Source organism: Chrysemys picta, chromosome 3 (assembly GCF_011386835.1).
Source record: "Chrysemys picta bellii isolate R12L10 chromosome 3, ASM1138683v2, whole genome shotgun sequence".
NCBI classification, from domain to species: Eukaryota; Metazoa; Chordata; order Testudines; family Emydidae; genus Chrysemys; species Chrysemys picta.
Window position 1 is genome coordinate 42,390,679 of NC_088793.1, and position 20,278 is coordinate 42,410,956.

The window sequence follows — 20,278 nt, forward strand, 5'->3', positions numbered from 1 at the left end:
AGAATTCTACCAAAGGAATGAATAGCAAGTGCACTGCAGTTGATCTTCACTGAGTCACTGGGATGTAAGGTGAGAGGCTGTCTCTTAGATAGGAATCCCAGACCCATTTAAGTTTTAATAGCTGGAGATAAGGGTTATATTGGTACAGCAGAAAACTCTTGCTCTAGAGGGTGGTAACGTGACCAATAACCAGTTCTGGAACTTGTAGAGGACCCTGTTCCTTGGAATCAGTCACATAATTTGAATCAATATTTGACCCCTTTCTGTCAGCTGGTAGCTGGGACAATTTATGGAGTAGCAAATAGGTGAATAGTAGGAAATTGGTTTAGTTAAATGAACCTATCTCAACCAGTTGCACTCAGACTAGTAAAGGGTACAGTAAATAGAATTCCATATTTATTAAACTATTGAACTATAATTCCAACCCCAATTGGTCACATAGCATGAGATAGATTTCAGTTATAGCTAGGGTTATGTGTCATGGACCATGAAATCTGGTCTCCCCCCGATAAATCTGGCCTTTTGCGTGCTTTTACCCTATACTATATAGATTCCACAGAGGAGACCAGCGTATCTCAAATTGGGGGTCCTGACCTAAAAAGGAATTGCAGGGGGGTCGCAAGGCTATTTTAGGTTGGTCACGGTATTGCCACCCTTACTTCTGCGCTGCTACCTTCAGAGCTGAGCAGCCAAGAGAGCGGCGGCTGTTAGCCGGGTTACCAGCTCTGCAGGCTGCTCCCTGCCAGCAGCAGCACAGAAGAGTGGAATACCTTACCATGCCACCCTTATTTCTGTGCTGCTGCCTTCAGAGGTGGGCGGCCGGAGAGTGGCGGCTTCTGATTGAGGACTGAGCTCTGCAGGAGGCAGCACAGAAGTGGTAGCAGTACCACAACCCCACCTACAATAACCTTGTGACCCCCCCCACACACACACACACAACTTTTTGGGGGGTCAGGACCCCTCCAATTACAACATCATGAAATTTCAGATTTAAATAGCTGAAATAATGAAATTTACTATTTTAAAAACCCTATGACCATGAAATTGACCAAAATGAACCGTGAATTTGGTAGGGCCCTAATTATAGCTCACTTCACCAGTCAATAATAAAATATCCTTGGACTTTCAGATTTCCTTTCTCTTGCTGAAAATTATTTTTAATTCTGTAATTTTAAAATGATCTCTAATAACTAGATCCAAATGGGGAAGCTTTGAGTGTGATCTGTAGGTATTTAGTCACAGAAGTCCTGTTAATGATAATGTTACTTGTGAGGTTATGTTCCAACAACCATGCTTCAGGACTCCCCTGATGCCCGATATTTCATTTAGCTGGTGAGCTGCAGTTGAGCACAGTGCCTGTTACTGAACCAGCAAGCATCCTTCTTGCCATCTGAACCATAAAGATGAGTTACACTTCTTCTTCAAGACTATGGATATACTGAATATAGGGAAATGTATCAGTCATGGATGGAGCTATGCAATATAACCTCATTGCAAAACTGCCCTGGCTACGATGCATTGATGAGCACTATGCCCAAGTATTATCCAAATCTATTAAAAATAAGAAAAATATGCTCCTCCAATTGCTTAAAAATAAAAGGTTCTCTGACCAATACAAATAATTATTTTAGTCTCTTACCCCCCGCAAAAAAAAGATATATTGATTGAGTCCAGACTGCTGCTTTGATCTTTTTTTAATCCAGTGCAGTTTGGCACATAAAGCCCAGCTATATGAGAGCAAACAAATGGGCTGAGTGCCACACACTGGTATCCAAGGTTCCACACTTTGTCCCTACACAAAGAACAGGAAATAAATGCAGTATCTAAGAGATTGCTGGTAAATGTAGATTTGTAATGGCAACTACTGTATGTGTGCATTTAAACAAATATAAATAATTTAATTAATATAGAGAAGGCTCTTCTCTATATCATGATTTGCACAATGACTTTAATTACTGTCAGAGCCCCTATTTAATATTTCTTTCTCTTTAGGACTCATAGAAGATATCTGTAGCAGCATTTTTGGATTCTGACACTGGGCCAACGTGCATGCATGTACCATGAGAATAAATTATATATCAACACACAGTGACCCTGATTCTACACTGAAATATTCACACATAATGTCCATTGCTCTCAGTATATATCTGAAGGTATCATTAGAGTCTAATTCTTTAAAATATACTAATGTCCTGATCCTACTAGGTTGGATATTAGGAAAAACTTCCTAACTGTCGGGTGGTTAAGCACTGGAATAAATTGCCTAGGGAGGTTGTGGAATCTCCATCATTGGAGATTTTTAGGAGCAGGTTAGACAAACACCTGTTAGGGATGGTCTGAATAATACCTAGTCCTGCCATGAGTGCCGGGGACTGGACTAGAAGACCTCTTGAGGTCCCTTCCAGTGTTATATTCTATCATTCTAAAAAATAAAATCATGCAAAGAAGGAACTTCACTGCTTGGGTCTTTGAACTCTGTTGGCTTGCTAGAGACTAGCATTAGCATGTGTAAATTCCATCACTTGGAAGTATTTAGTTCAATACTACCAGACCACTCTGTCCTGTGTAGAAGCTGGGGAAGACCTAGTGTACCTTCACCGGTTGTTGTGTTTCTATACCTTCCTTTTATATACCTTACAAAGCATGCAGGAACCTTCCTCCAGCTCTTTTACCCCTTTAAGGTTTCATCAGCAATGATGAAAAACTCATAGGGAGTCTTCCCTTAAGCCCTGCAGGTACCCTGCCTCATTTTTTATAGAAATATATGCAGTGAGCCATAACATTGATATCTGAGTTGGCATAAAAAGGTTCATGTGCTGGGTGTATAAAGTCTGTTTTGATTTTATTTTGTCCAGAGCCTCCTGCCAGTTCACATACAAATTTGTATGCACTTGGGCCCAGATCCTCAGCTAGTGTATATGAGCATAGCTGCATTGAAGTCCATTGGACATATGCCTATTTACATCAACTGAAGATCTGGGTCCAATTATATAAAGTTATTAATAAGATAAGGGGTGAGATTCTCCTCTGCTCTGGACCCTTTATTTCATATAGAAGGGTTTGGATACTATAAAGGGGCCCCAAAAGCTCTAGATCCAGCTGGGGGAGGGGGGGATTCCTCTGGCTGAGGTACTGTAGAATATTGGTGTGTGGCTGCTCCTGAGGACCCTCTCTCAAGCTCTGATGCAGGGGTTATGAAGTAGAGCTAAAAGCTGGAAGGGGACAACGGGGATAGAGCTGCAGTTCTAAACAGCACTGCAGCCCATATGGTAGCCTGGAAAGACAGACCTTCAAGGCTGTCTAAATTACATCAAGGGTCTTGCAAACCCCCAGAACAGCCCACAATTACAATTATTAGGGCTATTCAGAAATGGTAGATACATATATCTCAAATATATCTCAAAACCTATATCTATACAGATATAGATATAAGTACAACCCTATTTTTGCATAACTCAACAATCAGAATTAGAAGAGTGTGTGTTTTTTCATCCTTTTCTTTTCTAAAACAGCTCAGTCATAAGGATAAAAGTAGAGGTGAAATCCTGGCTCCATTGGTTAAATTGTCATTGACTTCAGTAGGGCCAGGATTCTGCCCTAGGTGTACAAGACCTAAACCAGTGATGTGCTATGTACAAAAGAGTCAGATGTTTGGTCTGAACACAGGACTGGAAGCCACTCTATTTTTGGCTCTGGTAGTGACTCTTTCTGTATCCTTGGTAAGTGGGTTTCCCCATCTATACACACAGGATATAATTATCCATCTCACTTGGGTATTGTGAGGGTTAGCTGTTTGTAGAGCCCTTTAAAATGAAAAGCATCATATAAAAACTAATTGTATTATTTTTATTATTAAAGTTGGTTTAGTAATTTATAATTATCATTAATCTAGGAGAACTGTCATCTTGCACCATCTTGTATGATTGCATGATACTTCTTTTAAGGTTAATTGATTGTACCAGTGTTTCTCAGCTTTTTCAGGTTGGTGACTCCTTAGTGAAAGTCAAACATTTTCACAACCACCTATAAAAGTAAGAGTAAAAATGTATCAACAATCATAATGATAACCGTGTGTGTGTGTGTGTGTGTGTGTGTGTGTGTTTAGAGAGGTTGACAGAATACTTGACCTTGAAGAATAAAGGTGTGTGGGAAGGTGGGGGTGGCAAGATTTTCTTGGCTATAGATTGTAATAATATATTCAATAGCCTGTGACTCCTCTCATTGTCTTTCATGACCCTCCTTGGGCCAGGGATGGGGTTGAGAAACACTGAATTATACTAATATGGGGACTGATCCTATTTCACTTAAAGCCAGTGGCAAAACTCCCATTGATTTTAATAGGAGCAGGATTACCCAGTAGTTCCTTTTCCTCTTTTCTGCCCTTTGATAAGCGAAGAACATATTTTCAATGCCTCTAATATATTTTTTAAATGTCGCATTATTAAATTCACTTTTTCCCACCTCCTTCCTGCTGCTGAAAATTTAAGATCGTATTTTGTAGTGCAATTTAAATATTTTAGAAGAACAAAGAAATTGTCTAGAACAGTGAAACAGCTGTCAACACTACTTTGCTGTCTACAGGATGCTAAATTCTGGTTAGACTATAATTTCTTGCTAATTAACTGATCTAAAATAGAACCCTTTGTAACTAGTCCATCAACGATTCCACAACGTTGGTGTTTCCCACATCTCTCTTTTAACTTTAGTACACGCTTACAGTGTGTGACCTTGATGTCTTGCTTGATTTACATTTCTGTTCTGAGACTAACATTAATTACACTGTCAAAATAGATCTTACCATCTATGTAGAATGGACTGCCTTCAGAGCTAGATTCTTCCAATATGGAAGCAATGATTTACACACTGAATTACTTGATTATTGTAATTCCTTTTATATTGTTCTCCTTCAAGTTCTAATTAGGAGATTGCTGTGTGTTAAAATGCTACTCTTAGACTTCAACATTTTCAAAATGTAGTGGTCACATTTCCCAGTTTTTGTTTTGTTGGTTTCCTGTACAATATCACATAGATTCATCAATTTTACAGCTAGAAGGGTCTGTTGTGATCATCTAGTAAACCACAGAATTGTACCTAGTCATTTCTGCACCATGCCCAATGGCTTGTAATTTATCTTAAGTATCGTATGAACAATAAAGCTTTTGTATTGTCTCAAATGGCTTCATGGATTCGATTCAGTGCTGAGATGTCAAGAACAGATGGATACATCACATGCTGCATTAAAAGTATCATTTGGTGTAAGATTTGTCCAGCAGCAGTGACCTGGTGTTTCAGAAAACGGTCCTATATATTTTTCAAATACAGACACAATAGACACTAACATAGCCCCTCTGTACTGCACACAGTAATAATGATAATTTGCCAGATCCTCTGCTGGTGCAAATTGGCCTATCTCCATTGACTTCCTAGTTGGTGACTTCATTGGAGCTACACCGATTTATGCCAGCTGAGGATCTGGCCCAATGTTTAATACTTTACAAGCAAATTCAAAACTACAGAAATATAAAGGATTTGGTCCCATCCATTAACATTTCTATACAGCCGGTCTTCAGACAAGACTTTGGACCAGATTATTACTATTTGCTGCATGGCTATGCATGAGGAAAGAGATCATGGAGCTATCTCCTCTCTTCCCTACAGAAGCCAGTCACAACCAGGACCCTTGATCTGGACCAGCAAAGTTGGTTGACTGCAGAGAGGAATACTCAGTGTAGTTGCTTTGCTCTGTTGCATGCCAGAATGCTCCAGGTGAGCTATCACTGAGGGCAGGGCCGGCTCCAGGCACCAGCCTGGCAAGCAGGTGCTTGGGGCGGCCGCTCCGGAGAGGGGCGGCATGTCCAGGTATTCAGCGGCAATTCGGCGGACGGTCCCTCACGCCCACTGGGAGCAAAGGACCTCCTGCCGAATTGCCGCCACAGATCACGATCGCAGCTTTTTTTTTTTTTGGCTGCTTGGGGCCAATTATTGGGCCAAACTATTGGCTTGACTACACTTACAGTGCTGCAGCAGTGCAACTGCTCTGCTGTAGTGCTTAGTGAAGACGCTACATAAGCCAATGGGAGAACTTCTCCCATTGATGTAGGTACTCCACCTCCCTGGGAGATGATAGCTATGTCAATGGGAGAGACCTTCCCATCAACATATTGCTTTCTACACTAGGGATTAGGTTGCTGTAACTACGTCGCTCAAGGGCGTGGATTTTGCATACGCCTGAGCAACATAGTTATCCTAACATAAGTTGGTAGTGTCGACCAAGCCTTAGATTTGATCTCTGGAAACATGTCAGCATGTAAGCCTCTTTGTCCTGGAATGGTGATTAAGATAGCTAAATTTTTACTTTTCCCCCAAAGCTAATCAGATTGGCTATCATAAGAAAATCATTTATTTTTGTTTAAAATATACTCTTTCTTTAATTTCCAATATAACTTGTTTTTTTAAAGAATTTGGTTGTAAGTTTGCAATATCCAATTCTATCCTAGAAGTAAAACACCCAGAAATATTCCGAAAGAGACGGGCTCTGGAGTCTGGGGCACTCTGGTCCCAGGATAAGGACGAAAAGATCCTTTTCCAGGAGAACAAAAGGTAGAAGTGGGCACCCATGCAGGAAATGGCTAAGAAACCAAAGAGCAGACCAGCAGGGTGGAAGAGCCAGTGGATAACAAGGATATATTCTTGAAGCCTGATTTGCCACCACCCTGCACCTTGTGTAGTCATTTATACTACAGTAACCTTGTCCAATGTAAATGCAGAGTGTCTGTGAAACACTGCCATTCTGATTTGGTAGCATTTTACATTCACTTTGCACACATACTATTGATTTCACCAGGTGCAAGTGTTGTGTCTCCTCCTATTTTGTGTCTGAAATAGTATTCTATAAATTACAAGTTTCCCTGCAATTTAACTTTCTTTGGTCCAAATTAATTGACTTTCATATACTTTTTGCTATCGGATCAGTTTTGATTTTAAATAATAATAATTTCATGGAGTAATTAAATTGGAAGGCAAGGAATGGGCATGGTAACAGGTGTCTGCGGAGAAGTGCAAAAATGTATTTTCCTTTATTCGGATCATGAAAAATTCCTACAAATTGAAATATTTCCCTGAGATCTATACTCAGAGGACTAATTTTTGTTTGAGATATTTTAGGATCCTCCCAGTTTCTTGTGGCTCTCCTTTTTAAATGCCCTTCATCATGGTGACCTCCTTTTCCTCGGGAGCCCTTCAGCACTCAATGTCAGGTAGAGGGGAGGGTCACAGCAAGGTGAGGCATTTTTTCCTTGTGGTACATACTAAGTTCATACTGTTTCTGCATGTAAGAGAGGGACCGAGCTCAAGAGTGTAAATGTGGATCCTGTGCATTACAAGTGCTACTAGACTATCCGGCTAGCCCCAAGTGACTAATTTATGTTAACTTTTGCCCATTCCTTCAGTTGATCCATCTTTGTTTAATAGCCCAAAGCCACATATGCTTTATATCTAAACATTTCTAAAGCATCTCATTATTATTGAGTGCAGAAATGTATTAATGATGCAGGAAAGAGACCCCTGGCTAGATCTCACATTTCTACTTTCCTTTTGTCTATGTCAAATTGAAATGAATCTATGTGATATTATCCTAATCTCTGAAAGTTGTTTTACATGGTCATTAGAGACCAGATTGTGAAGTCGATTGACAACATGCTTATGAAATATAAAAAACATGTCTCAGACACCTCTTTTTTAAAGGAAGGGCTTTTATCCTTCAAATGGGACTGGATTTATAGGAAACTCCTGAAAAGGGGCATCCTTTGATCAGCAAATAAAATCATTTAAGTGCTCAAGGTATCATAACTCAAAAGCTCATTTGCTTTCTGCAGTCAATAGTCTTTTAATGTTCATTATTCTTTGTTTTTAAAAGTGATTTTTTTTTTGCAGCCATGAGTACTTAAAAAAAAAAAAAGAGTTCCATATTCCTGCTGCATATGAAAGCATTTCTAACAAAGCAAGGCAGTGCTTTCAGGACACTTGAGGGGTGCCCATTTTCAATTATGTAAATGCATTTGATTATAAGAATTCTCATAATGATCAGAAGATCACATAATGAATTTATGTAGTACTCTCTACGTTTGGGTGCAGATTTTGTCACACTCTTAAACTGGCTGACACAAGGAACCTTTCCTCTTGCACAGTTGAAGGCTTTGCACTCTGGCAGAGCAAAGGACGTGCCAAGGTAGCACTATCCTCACCTTCTTTCTGCGCTAGTCAAAAGAACTAGCACCCGCAGGAGAAAGCACAGTTAATTCTCTTCAACAGCAGCTCAGTGGTCTTGTGCCTCTGAAATCAGGGGCACATTGTATCTTCCTGAAGCAAGATGCCCCCTGGAGCACCTACTGAGGGAGCGTGCCTGTGCATCGCCTCCAGCACAGTAACCATACCCAGGATGAATAAAGCGTGTTACTCAGGAAATCTCATGTACTTTCCCTATCTTCTCCCATGTGTAGCAAGGGGAAACCATTCTTTTTAATTGCTGGTATCTTTGAGAAAATTCATCATGCAATTAACTTTATCTCTGTCAGCTGGATAATGGCATCTTCCCCTTGAGTTAGAGTTTAATGGCTATATTGATTCATAAGAAAAGGGTGCTCACATCCTGCAAATGCACTGACAACTGTGGGTGAATTAGAAAACTGCATCTCTTGAAGGTGGCTGGACTGTTACCTCATGAAATTCCAATCCAAAATACTAGGTCTCACCTCCTGCCTTTCATCTTGAAATCTCCTGATTCACTTAGATAATCCTAGGCCTAGTTATTTGTAATAATCTCAGTCTGAAGAGCATTTCATTTCTAGTACAAATTATATTTGCATTGAAAAAAATTGGTTAGACTGAGTAACCGAATTATTCCTAGAACTGTTTCTACAACACTCAGAAAATTCAGCCAAATGCAACGAGGTGTAAGGGGAAAAATCTGCTTTCAGTTATACCAGTTACATCTAAAAATGCCTTTCATTGAAGAGAGAAATCAGTATAAATACTTTGGATTTATACCATTTGTGTCTCATCTGAAACCTAAACTGTAAGCTCTTTGGGGCAGAGATTGTCTTCTGTACAATGTGTCTATACAGTGCTTAGCATGCTGATTTCTGATTATGCTTCATAAGAGATATCATAATGCAAGTACTAATGAAAGTTGAACATGGTTCAGAGGATGTGTCATTCATGGGCATCTTTGGGCCAAACTCAGTGGTGATAGAGAGTTTTATGTATTATACATGATATGATAAGTGACAATATAGTGTGCCAATTTGGCACTGAGTGGGTGTGCAAATCATGTGTAATTTACATATTGAGGGAAGATAGCAATAACATCAGCTAATGGGAATTGACTTGGATGAGGTTGCACCTGCTTATATTGTACTAGGACTAAATCTGGTCCCTACAAAAAAAAGGGGGGGAAAGAGTGTTACTCTTCTTTTTCCTGCCCACCAAATGCCAATTTTATGCATATTACACTACACAACTCCTTTCTCTTGACCAACCTACACCAACTTTATATCATCTTTTACTTTAACCCACTGTCAATCAACATAGAAGCACTTTATTGTCCTGACATAAATTTGCCTAAAAATTTGTTTCCTAATAGGAAAACACAAGGCAATTGTGTGTATATGTTTGCATTAACGATGGACAAGTATCTAAATAGCCTGTACTGCTATTCTAAGGGGCCTATAAGACATCCGTATAATTTAGCATAAGGAAGGAGGTTTTTATGTGTGTCTTGACCTGTACACTTCATTTCCTTGTTTTGGGATGATCAGTAACTAACTGATGAAGATAAGTTGTAAATTCTGATTTCCAGAAAAAGGTTTCTCCTGTTTATAAAAATAAAACTATCTTTGTTGAGGTAACCTACAAATGTAATAGGAAAGACAGTCTCAACCTCTTTCATTCGTACTTCTTTACATCTTCAGGTTAAAACAATCCCATAATATTTCTTGACTACTGGTGCCAACTCATTTTTCTCTTTGTGCTTCAGAGCTGCTGTAGATGTCACAGATCAATTGTCAGTGTGGAAGCAATCTGTCATTTTTACTTTGTATGTGCCTCTGTGCTCGACAGCAAGATTGTTGCACAGTGTATTGAAAATGGCCAGCGATTAAACATCAAAATCATTCACCTAAAATAGGGAAATAAAAAACTCACATCAAATTTCGCATGTTCCTCAATAGATTGGGCATTTTCTGTGTTATCCAGGAATGCTGTTTTACATTGGAAATAAGCTTTTACATAGAAACTGAATCAGGGCATTTCCAAGGAAGCTCAGGCATGCCTCTGCTCAACCCGCACTATGTATTCAGAGGCTGCACTGACTTGCTCCAGGCCTCCTCACAGTGTGTGTGTGAATTGTTCCACTGAAGGCCGGGACTTAGGAGCTAATTGAACATTCTAGGAAAAATGGCGTATGAAAAAACTGAGTCAAGAGATTGAAAAGACTGGAATTGTGTATGCTAAAAAGGAGACGAATAAGAGGGGGCTTGACAAAATTGTATAAAATAGGGAATGGTAAAGAGCAGGTAGATTGAGAGCTTCTGTTCTCCCGATCTCAGAACATAAGAACAAGGGGAAATTTAATGAAATTAAAAGGTAGCAAATTCAAAATTGAGAAAATATTTTTTCACACAACATGCATTTAGAACTCATTGCCACAGGAGATCACTGAGGCAAGGAACTTGGCGAGATTTGGAAGGAATTGGACACTTTTATGGATAAGAAGACTATCCAGAGACATAATAGTTAATGCTGACAAAAGTTTTGGAAGAGATATTAAACCTGATGCTTCAGGTTTTAGCTAATCTCTAAATATTAGAGCTCAAGATGAGGCCTAATGTAGGGGACAGCTCCCACATCTGCCTACTGCAGGATTCTTTTGCCCCCGTCAGCACATCCCTCACCTTCTATTTGGTTATCACTTAGCTAAGCAATACATTTTGTGTTCATTTAAAGCAAAATCCTGCTCACCTTGTTCATACAAATAATCCTATTGACTTCACTGGAACTACTTGAGTGATTAAACCACTAGGATTGGCCCTTTAATCTTTCCCCATAAATCAGATCGTCCAGTATTTTAACATTTTTTGTTAGCGCCTCCAAGCTTCTAGTTCTCTCTGGCACTAAAGCAGCCCTTACAGAACACAGATCCAGGTGTGATCTCACCAGCTGCATAGGTATGGATTTTAACTTCCCTGCCTAATGATCTGATCTCTGTGTAGGGTTGCCAGGCACCCAGTTTTCAACTGTTCTGGTCGAAAAGGACCCTGGCGGCACCGGTTGGCACCACAGACTGGGCCGTTAAAAGTCCAGTCAGTGGAGCAGCAGGGGCCGGGGGCTCAGGCAGGCTCCCCACCTGCCCTAGCTCTGCATGGCTCCCAGAAGTGGCTGGCAGGTCCCTGCAGCCCCTAGACGCATGGGCGGCCTGGGAGGTTCTGCAGCTCCCATTGGCCAGGAACTGCCCATGCATCTAGGGGTGCAGGGACGTAGCAGCTGCTTCTCAGGAGCTGCAGTAAGCACCGCCGGGACCCCGCATCCCGAACCCTCTCCCATACCCCAACCCCCTTCCCCAGACTGGAGTCTCCTCCTTCACCCCAAACCCCTCATCCCTGTCCCCGCCCCAGAGTCCACACCCCCAGCCAGAGCCCACACCCCCTCCTGCACCCCAGCCCCACCAGAGAGCCTCACCCCCATTCCACACTCCAACCCTCTGCCCCAGCCCAGTGAAAGTGAGTGAGGGTGGGGGAGAGAGAGTGACGGCAGGAGGCAGGGCCTTGGAGAAGGGGTGGCTCAGGGGCAGGGCCTCAGGGAAGGGGCAGCGCAGGGGTGTTCAGTTTTGCGTGATTAGAAAGTTGGAAACCCTATATCTGTGTCTGCAACCTGGAAATTCATTTGACTTTTTTGCTGCTATGTCTCACTGTAAATATATATTAAGATTGCTTATGTTCTTAGATCTTTTTTCATCATTACCTCTGTATTTGTAAGACAGCTCACCCAGCAGAAGGCCAAAAACAATATTAAGTTCACAGAAGTAACTCTTACTTTTTTTTTTTTTGGTAAGATTTAATAGTCAAACAACTACCACACTAATTCTTCCAAGAGAGGAACTTTATAAAAGCAAGATAGAAATTAAGCTAACTGTGGAAGTATGCTGAACAAGTTCAATATTTACATTTTGTTAGGGTAGAAATGGGACCTATTGCCTGTGTATTAGGATTATGCTTGCCCATGAGGTTTCATTGTCACATTCACCATATGCTTCATTGCTCACTGCTGTTCTTTGGGATGAAGACAGCTGGTGAAATATAATAAATTAGTTATAATGCAGATAACCTGTCTTAGTTTAATGTCCTTATCTGGATTTCACCCACTTAATTTCATCCCAGTAGCGCTATTTCTAATGCTTTCCAGCACTGTGACCACCTGCATCTACCTTTTCCAGCACCATCATTAATTTGAGCCATTGTTTAAGCTTTGCAGATACTATTGTAATTTCCAAATACTGTGTTCATCTCCATCTCTGAGAGGACAACTACATTCTGAAAAGCTGCCCTGGCATTTGAAAAGTGTTTTTGTTTGGTTTTGTCTTCTCAACCAGTAGTTACAAATCTGATAGGAGATAAGTTTGGTGATGGAACAGTACAACCATGCTTTAAAAAAATGAATCAACTCTCAGAATCTGGACCGTCTCTTCATTCTCATTTTCTCAAATAAACTCTTTTATTAAAGTCTGTTCTTATTATAGTCTATACTGATTGTTATGAATAGTTGTCCTAGTGTTTACAGACAAGGATGGCTTAAGGGAAATTGATGAGACAAGCATTCCATTGTTTTAAAGAGAAGTGAAAATATTCATAGTTGATTAAAATTATAAATCAAGATATTTGTAATTATTGATTAAAGAGAAATGTTTTATGTTTTTCTAGATCATTCAGTATTGTTTCAGTCATTCCTGAACAGCCATTTCAGTCCGGTAACCTTAATGTTTACTGTCTAGAATCTAGTTACCTGGGCATACAATGCACTAAAGAATGACCATCAGACCTAGACGGTAGCACCACACTTTGAACAGTTATATTTTTGAACCCCAGGTTCAGATTTACACTCAAGACCCCTTCCCAGTTTTGCAGTTTCCCTTCCATCTCAAGGAAGCAAGACATGGCACAAGCAGAATTAGGCAGAAAAAGCATAATCTGATTTCTGAACAATATGTAAGGAAGTATAATGATGAACATTCCAGTTTTATAATTCAACATTTTAAACATATTTCCTTTTTATTCAAACACTTTACACATTAACCTGTCATTTGCCCATTCCCACTCATTATAATCAGTTTAAGATTTGTATGTCTTTGTGTCACCACAAGTGCCCTTCAAGTAAAGTAACAATAGTCAGTGCAGTGACAAACATGAACTGTTTGTCCTGTGTCTAGAATTTGGTCACCAATGTCCACTCAGCCCACCACTAACACCACAACACCTTCTATATTTCAAACATTTGATGGTCTGGTCTGTGAGGTCTTTGGCATCTTTTGAATCTGATGGGACTATCTATTGTCCCTGTTCCTTTAAACTTCTTTAACTCAAAGGCAAGAGCCTCCTCAAATTCCCACCAGAATTGGAGCTGTTTAAATAAGTGGTAGGTTCAAACTGGGCTCCTACTGAAGGGTTTTCTTCCCCAGTACTCACACTTTTTCCTGTTTCATCTGAGATTACCAATGATAAAAAGAAAATGGAAGAATAGCAGTTTTCTCCTGGCTCCACTTGCCCCATGTGGTAACCCTCTCATTCTTTCTCAGCAGAAGTTACAATGGCTAGCAGCTTCTTAGTCAGCCTCTCCTGATAGTGGATAGTCACTCAGGCCTAGTGCTTTGCTTATCGTGTGACCTCTCTACAGCAGGAGGCACTCTTTGCCTGAGTCTCTGGCTTACCTGGGTCACCTTTACAAAACCCTGCAAAATGAAAACCCTTGCTGTTAAAAGTAGCTTTATTAGGCCTTATCTACACACACAAGTTGTACTGGTAACAATAGCGGTATAGTTAAAGTAGTACAACTCCGCTAGTGTGGGCACAATTATATCAATGTAAAAGTGCTATAACTACTCCTGCATGGGAAGGGGAATAAGTTATACTGGTATAAGGCACTATTGTATCCGTATAATTGCATCCACCCTAGCAGTTGTACTGGTCTAACTATTTCAGTAACAAATCACTCCTCTACCAAAACAGTACAAACTAATGAATGGACCTGGCGTTAGTGCAGTCCCTTTCGAGTCAGTTGGGTTGGATTTAAAAATTCCGATTGGTTATGGTATGATAGTGATCACAAAATAAATAAAGTGTTTTCTACCATTCTGCAAACTGTTATTTTTCTGTTCCCTGAAATACCAAAAAGCAAGAGATTTCTCCTGGTCAGGATTCTCTCCCTTTTGTAGTCTCTCCTGGATGCACCTGATGCTTTGTCAAACTCTCTGCTGTAGGATGGGATTAGAGTCAAACCAGAAGCAAACCTGATTCATCCTGTTGATATTAGTTCACTGTCCCTCTGATGTGTAGCCTGTTCTTTCAGCATCATTTTTGTCTTACTTTTTAGATCTGTACTTTTGCTGGTTCTGTCTATTTCAAAACAGCACCCTTCAACATACTCTCACTGCATTTAAAATTTACTACAGGAATATGGACAAAATGTCACTGTAGATAAAGGTATTTTAGTCTGTTTTGGTTTTAAAGGTAATTCTTAGTCTTTGCATTTTAGAAAGATTTATATGTACAGAATTTCCTACTTGACTAATATTTGTAGCTTGTTTTAATCATATATATTTTAATCCTTATTCCCATTTAAGTAGTCATATTACTGTCATATAGTAAATCTATATCCAACAGTAAACCTAAAATTAGTATTGAAAGATCAGAAGTGTAAAGTGCTGCTGCTCAGTGGAAGAGTCTGTCGAAGAATTTCTTGTTTCAATATATTGCTATCGCTTTCTTAATTCCCCACTGAATCAGTGAAGAGTCCAGAGTTCAAATGATTACATGAGGTGAAAAAATCATCCCTCATTCCTGCTATCAGCTTTATCCCATGGAGAACCAGCCCATGGGCAGTAATGTATACAAATCTGCACATCACTCTCAGTACTCAGACATGCACAACAAATCCGTGCTAACTCCTTTCATCTTCACTGTAATCAAGGGTTCTCATTTTAGTATGAGGAACGTTTTCAATCCTTGCTTCCCTGATGAAATAAAATAAACCTGTTGCTATGGATACCCATCTTAGTATGAGAAAGAGTTTGTGCTGATAGCGAGCTTTGCAGATGAACACTATTTTGCAATTGTCTTTGGTTTTTAAGTAGCACAGTCTCTATTTTACATTTTTCTCCAATAAAGCACAATATTTCCATTAACAAATTAATCTTGATTTCTTTTTTTTTATTCCTTCTGTAGCTGTAACTTATACAAGTTACAAAAAAACGCCGCCACCGGTACCTCCACGTACCACTTCCAAGCCACTCATCTCAATTACAGCACAGAGCAGCACAGAATCCACCCAGGATGCATATCATGATAGCCGGACTCAGAGGATTTCCCCATGGCCTCAAGATGGTCGAGGGATGTACAACTCTACAGACAGTTTGGACAGTAACAAGGCCATGAATCTTGCCATGGAAACGGCCGCTGCACAGCGCCATGCTTCTGAGAGTCAAATCACTTCAGTACGAACCAGTGACAAGGCCATTTTAGTGACAAAAGCTGAGGAGTTTCTTAAGAGTCGACGGTCCTCTATAGGGATTCAGGTAACATCTGTTCTGTGATGAATTGCTTGCCTTGGTTCTGTAAATAGCATAGAATGAGTCATTCAGCTTCACTGACTCTAATAATCTAACAAACAACTCCTGGCTGCTTAGCATTAATTGTAATTCGCATCATGCCAAAGTGGCTGTGCAGAAACCTGGAAGTGAAATGAATGAATGAATCTCTAGGGAGGTTACCTGTCATTAACACTTGATATGAAAATTATATTGAAGATCTGCAGGTGAACAGCATGTTCATCTCTTTCACTCTGTGAATTCATAGTCTTTTTTTTTATAGAACTATGTCAGCTTTAAAATCCTGGACTGCATTTTTTCATTATCTTTTCTTTTTGACCATGGGGGATGGGTGCTCAGGCTTCTTCTGTGTTTATTGTTTGGCTGGATGGTTTTTGTTTTGTTTTGTTTTGTTTAATTATTATTTAAAAATAACTTCTCCAACTCACCAAAAGCAAACAAGGACCGGGAGCTTTGTTTGGGATAAAAATATAAAAAATGTGTCAGTATAGATGGACAGGGAATTGTAAACTGGACAATAACTATGTAGAATTATAAGAAAGTCCTTTGAGTAAATTTGTGTGACACACAAAATATATTTTTTGGCTTACAAAATGTCTGTCGTTCTATGGAACATACTGTCACACTAGTTTCAGTTGAATGAAATATGATGATCTAGAATGCAAATTTTAAATCATATTTCTTCTGCTGACTAGCAGATACTGGTGCTGGTTGTCATTTAGTTATATCTCTAGAAAATGCTGATTATTAATAAATATACTGCAGGTGACCCTGCAAACAATTCAGAACCCTTTGAGGATGAAGGAGCAGGTTCTGAGCCTGCAAACACTTAGGCATAAACTTAACTTTAAGCATGCAAATGTTCCCATTAACTACAGTGGGACTACTCATCTGTTTAAATTCATTTCATACAGTCTCTTAGTACAGGTGATGACCAACATTTTTAGTAGGGCTCTGATGATTCTTTGTGTGCAGTATTTTTGGTAATGTGGGTTTATAATCCATCCATGCAGTGATTTACAGGGACACAGTGGAATACCTACAGCAACACAGCATTTGGTGCTTGGCTCCTAATTCTGGTTTTCAAGTTTGATCACTGTAAATGACAAAAGCTGTTTGTGAAAGGTCAGAGTCTAAAAAGGCTGAAGCATATATTTTCAGAAGTGCAGATACCTCTTATGCATCTTTTGGAGGATTTTGTATATAAGATTAAAATTACACAATTATCACAGGACACAATATATTTGTACTGGTTATTTCTGCAGTAAGTTCCAAATGTTACATCTGTGTGAAAAATATTCATTGGCAACATTTCTTAGCAGAAAATACATTTTGACATATTCCTGTTGCTTTGTTTGCAATGAATAATAAAGCAGAGTAGAATAATTTTATTTCAAAATACAGAAAAAATTTAGTTGATGCCTCAGAAATAAGACTAAACTACTTCAGTTCGGTTAGCCTTCTGCATCAAAGCACCTAAGATAAGGATGTTTTTTATTTACATATTACCTTGATAGACTGCATTACTAGCTTTCTCATTAGAATGCAATGCAGTGCTATTACATTGCATCTGAATATATTTGCATTAATAAATTTTGCATCTTCCAGGATGGATAATTAGCGCATTATTAATGTTGCTCTGATTTAACTAATTGGTTTGAAAATTATTTCTATTACAGTTCTAGACAATATGAGACAGTCTGAAACATAAGGCAAACTGCTACTATGAAAGTCTTGCAACCATACAGGTTGTGAAGATGATAGATTACTAACATTAACACCAATCTAGCAATGCTGCTGCATGTGGAACTGTACAGTTCCTGCATGTGGAACAGCTACAGAGCCCAGCCCTTTATAGGAAAAAGAAACATTTTCTGTCCTTAATCTTGCACCATTCAAGTCAGTGGGAGTCATTGACTTCAATAGCCCTCTATTCCCGAAGATGGGCAAACTATAAAATGTTAAACTTTGGTTAAAATTTAGACACTGTTCTATTATATGAATTGTAGTTAAGTCTTCAGTTTTGTCATTTCTGTAATGAGAGTCGTGAAATTACCAGAAAGTCATGAGAGTACAAGAAACTACTTTGATATAGAAACAAACCCAATGTATGTCAAGATCAAATCATGATTACGTTATTGGAGAAAGTTGTGATATGTAGTATAGAAAATGGACTCTTTCCTTCATTTCTCATGTACAGGGCACCCTTCAAAATGGGTAATTTGTATTTATTGTTTGCAGGACCCTCTCTACAGTAATTGTTACAAATTCAAAACCTATTTTACTTTAGTCTGCATTAAAAATGTTAATGGTGACCGGATACTCAACACAAAATAGGAAAGGAATGGGCTAAAGATTATGTAGATAAATTGGATGTATTCAAGTCAGCAGGGTCTGATGAAATTCATCCTAGGGTACTTAAGGAACTAGATGAAGCAATCTCGAAACTGTTGGCATTTATCTTTGGAAACTCCTGGAGCGTGGGTGAGGTCCCAGAGGACTGAGCAGAGGTGACATGGGGTGGTACCACATGGGGTCACATGCCCTCCCAGATTTGGTGCTTTGCTTGTACTGAGCGTGCTCACATGGACTGCTGAACTGCTGCTCTTGCTGTGCGCCCACACTATCGGCGGGTACGGGTCGTCTCTGGGACTGGGGAAGGGCAAACAGTACCTGTCTTTAAAAACAGGGAACAAAGAGAACCTGGGGAATTATAGAACAGTCATTTTAACTTATATACCTGGAAAGATAATGAAACAAATTATTAAGCAACAAGTTTGTAAGCACCTGGAGGATAATAGGATTATAAGGAATAGTCAGCATGGACTTGTCAAGAACAAATCATGCCAAATCAACTAGTTTCCTTCTTTGACAGGGTTGCTGGCCTAGTGGATGGGGGGGAAGCAGTTGATGTGATCTATCTTGATTTTGGTAATGCTCTTGACACTGTCCCGCATGACATTCACAGAGCAGTTATCAATGCTTTGCTGTCAATCTGGAAGGATGTATCTAGTGGGGTCCTGCAGGGGTCTGTCCTGGGTCTGATACTATTCACCATCCTCATTAATGACTTGGATAATGGAGTGGATAGTATGCTTTTAAAATTTGCAGATTGCCCCAGGATGGGAAGGTTACAAGCATGTTGGAGGACAGCACATGTCAGGGATGGTCTATGGATACTTAGTCCTGCTTCATCCCAGGGAGATGGCCTAGATGATCTCTTGAGGTCACTTCCAGCCCTACATTTCTATGATGCTGTGCCAATCCACTGTATGACAGCTGTAGTATGAAGCTTCATGTGCTGCAGTGGTACAGTTAGTCTCAGCTGGACTCCATGAGTTTTCTACATTATGACATGATGCAATCAAATACATGCCTTGGATGAAAGGCAAAGTGGATTCCACTATTTTTGTATATATTGCATGGAAAACATTAGAGATTATTAGAAATTGCTTGTTTTATTTTTCTCCTTTCTCTCATAGTAGCATTCTGTGAGACAAGAACCTATCAGGTGCCACTTTCCCGAGTCACAGTCATGATACATACATTTAATTATAAGACCCTACTATGGTATCAACCTTTCTTGGGAAGCTCCAAAATGCAGATTTCTGCAACACTATCTTAAGAGCAAGAGTTGCATTCATGGCACCTCCCAAGTGGTGGTATTTGTACATATGCCCTTGTTATACTTTTTAAACAGGTATAGCAAACAGTCCTCTAAGTGCACCCTGTCACCATGGAGGTGAGCAAATTCAAAAAGTAATTGTAGATGGAGAATCATCATCCAGTGAGGGTGTTTCTATTGGCAGCACATAAAGATCTGTTCTTGGTCCAGTGCTGTTCAATATTGTTATCTATAATCTGGGAGGAAACATAAAATTGTTGCTATTAAAGTTTGTGGATGAGACAAAAAATGGTGGAGTGGCAAATAATGATAAGGCCAAGTCAGTTCTACAGAGCTATCTGCATTGCATGATAAACTTGAACAACATGCATTTTAATACAGCTAAATCCAAGGTCATACATCCAGGAACTAAGAATGTTGGTCATGCGCAGAAGCTAGGGAACTGTATTTTGGAAAGAAGTGACTCCGAAAAGGAGTTAGGGGTCATGGTGAATAACCAGCTGAACATGAGCTGCCAGTTTGATGCTAAAGACTGGTCTAAACGTGATTTTTGTACTTATAGAACTATTTCACTTCAAGTGTGATTATTTTTTTCTTTTCTTTTCTTTTCTTTTTTTTACTGAAACAGCGATACTGGCACTAGCCCTAGTCATACAGTTATGCCTGTATAAAGCACCTTTACCAATATAACTACATGCATATTACGGGGTTGTACTGCTTTAACTATACAAGTATACTTAAAGCAGTACAAATGTTGTGTTTAGACTAACCCTATGACAGCA

General features: G+C 39.5%; 1 protein-coding gene across 15 annotated transcripts in view; it reads left to right on the forward strand.

The window, feature by feature from the left end:
• Nucleotides 1-20,278, forward strand: part of DLGAP2 (DLG associated protein 2) — a 655,212-nt gene that overhangs the window by 597,761 nt on the left and 37,173 nt on the right. For all 15 annotated transcript variants that reach the window (XM_008163720.3, XM_065590150.1, XM_005289668.5 and 12 more), the window contains one exon: nt 15,489-15,838. In XM_008163720.3, the coding sequence (XP_008161942.1) occupies nt 15,489-15,838 (350 nt within the window). The remainder of the gene's footprint in view (nt 1-15,488; nt 15,839-20,278) is intronic.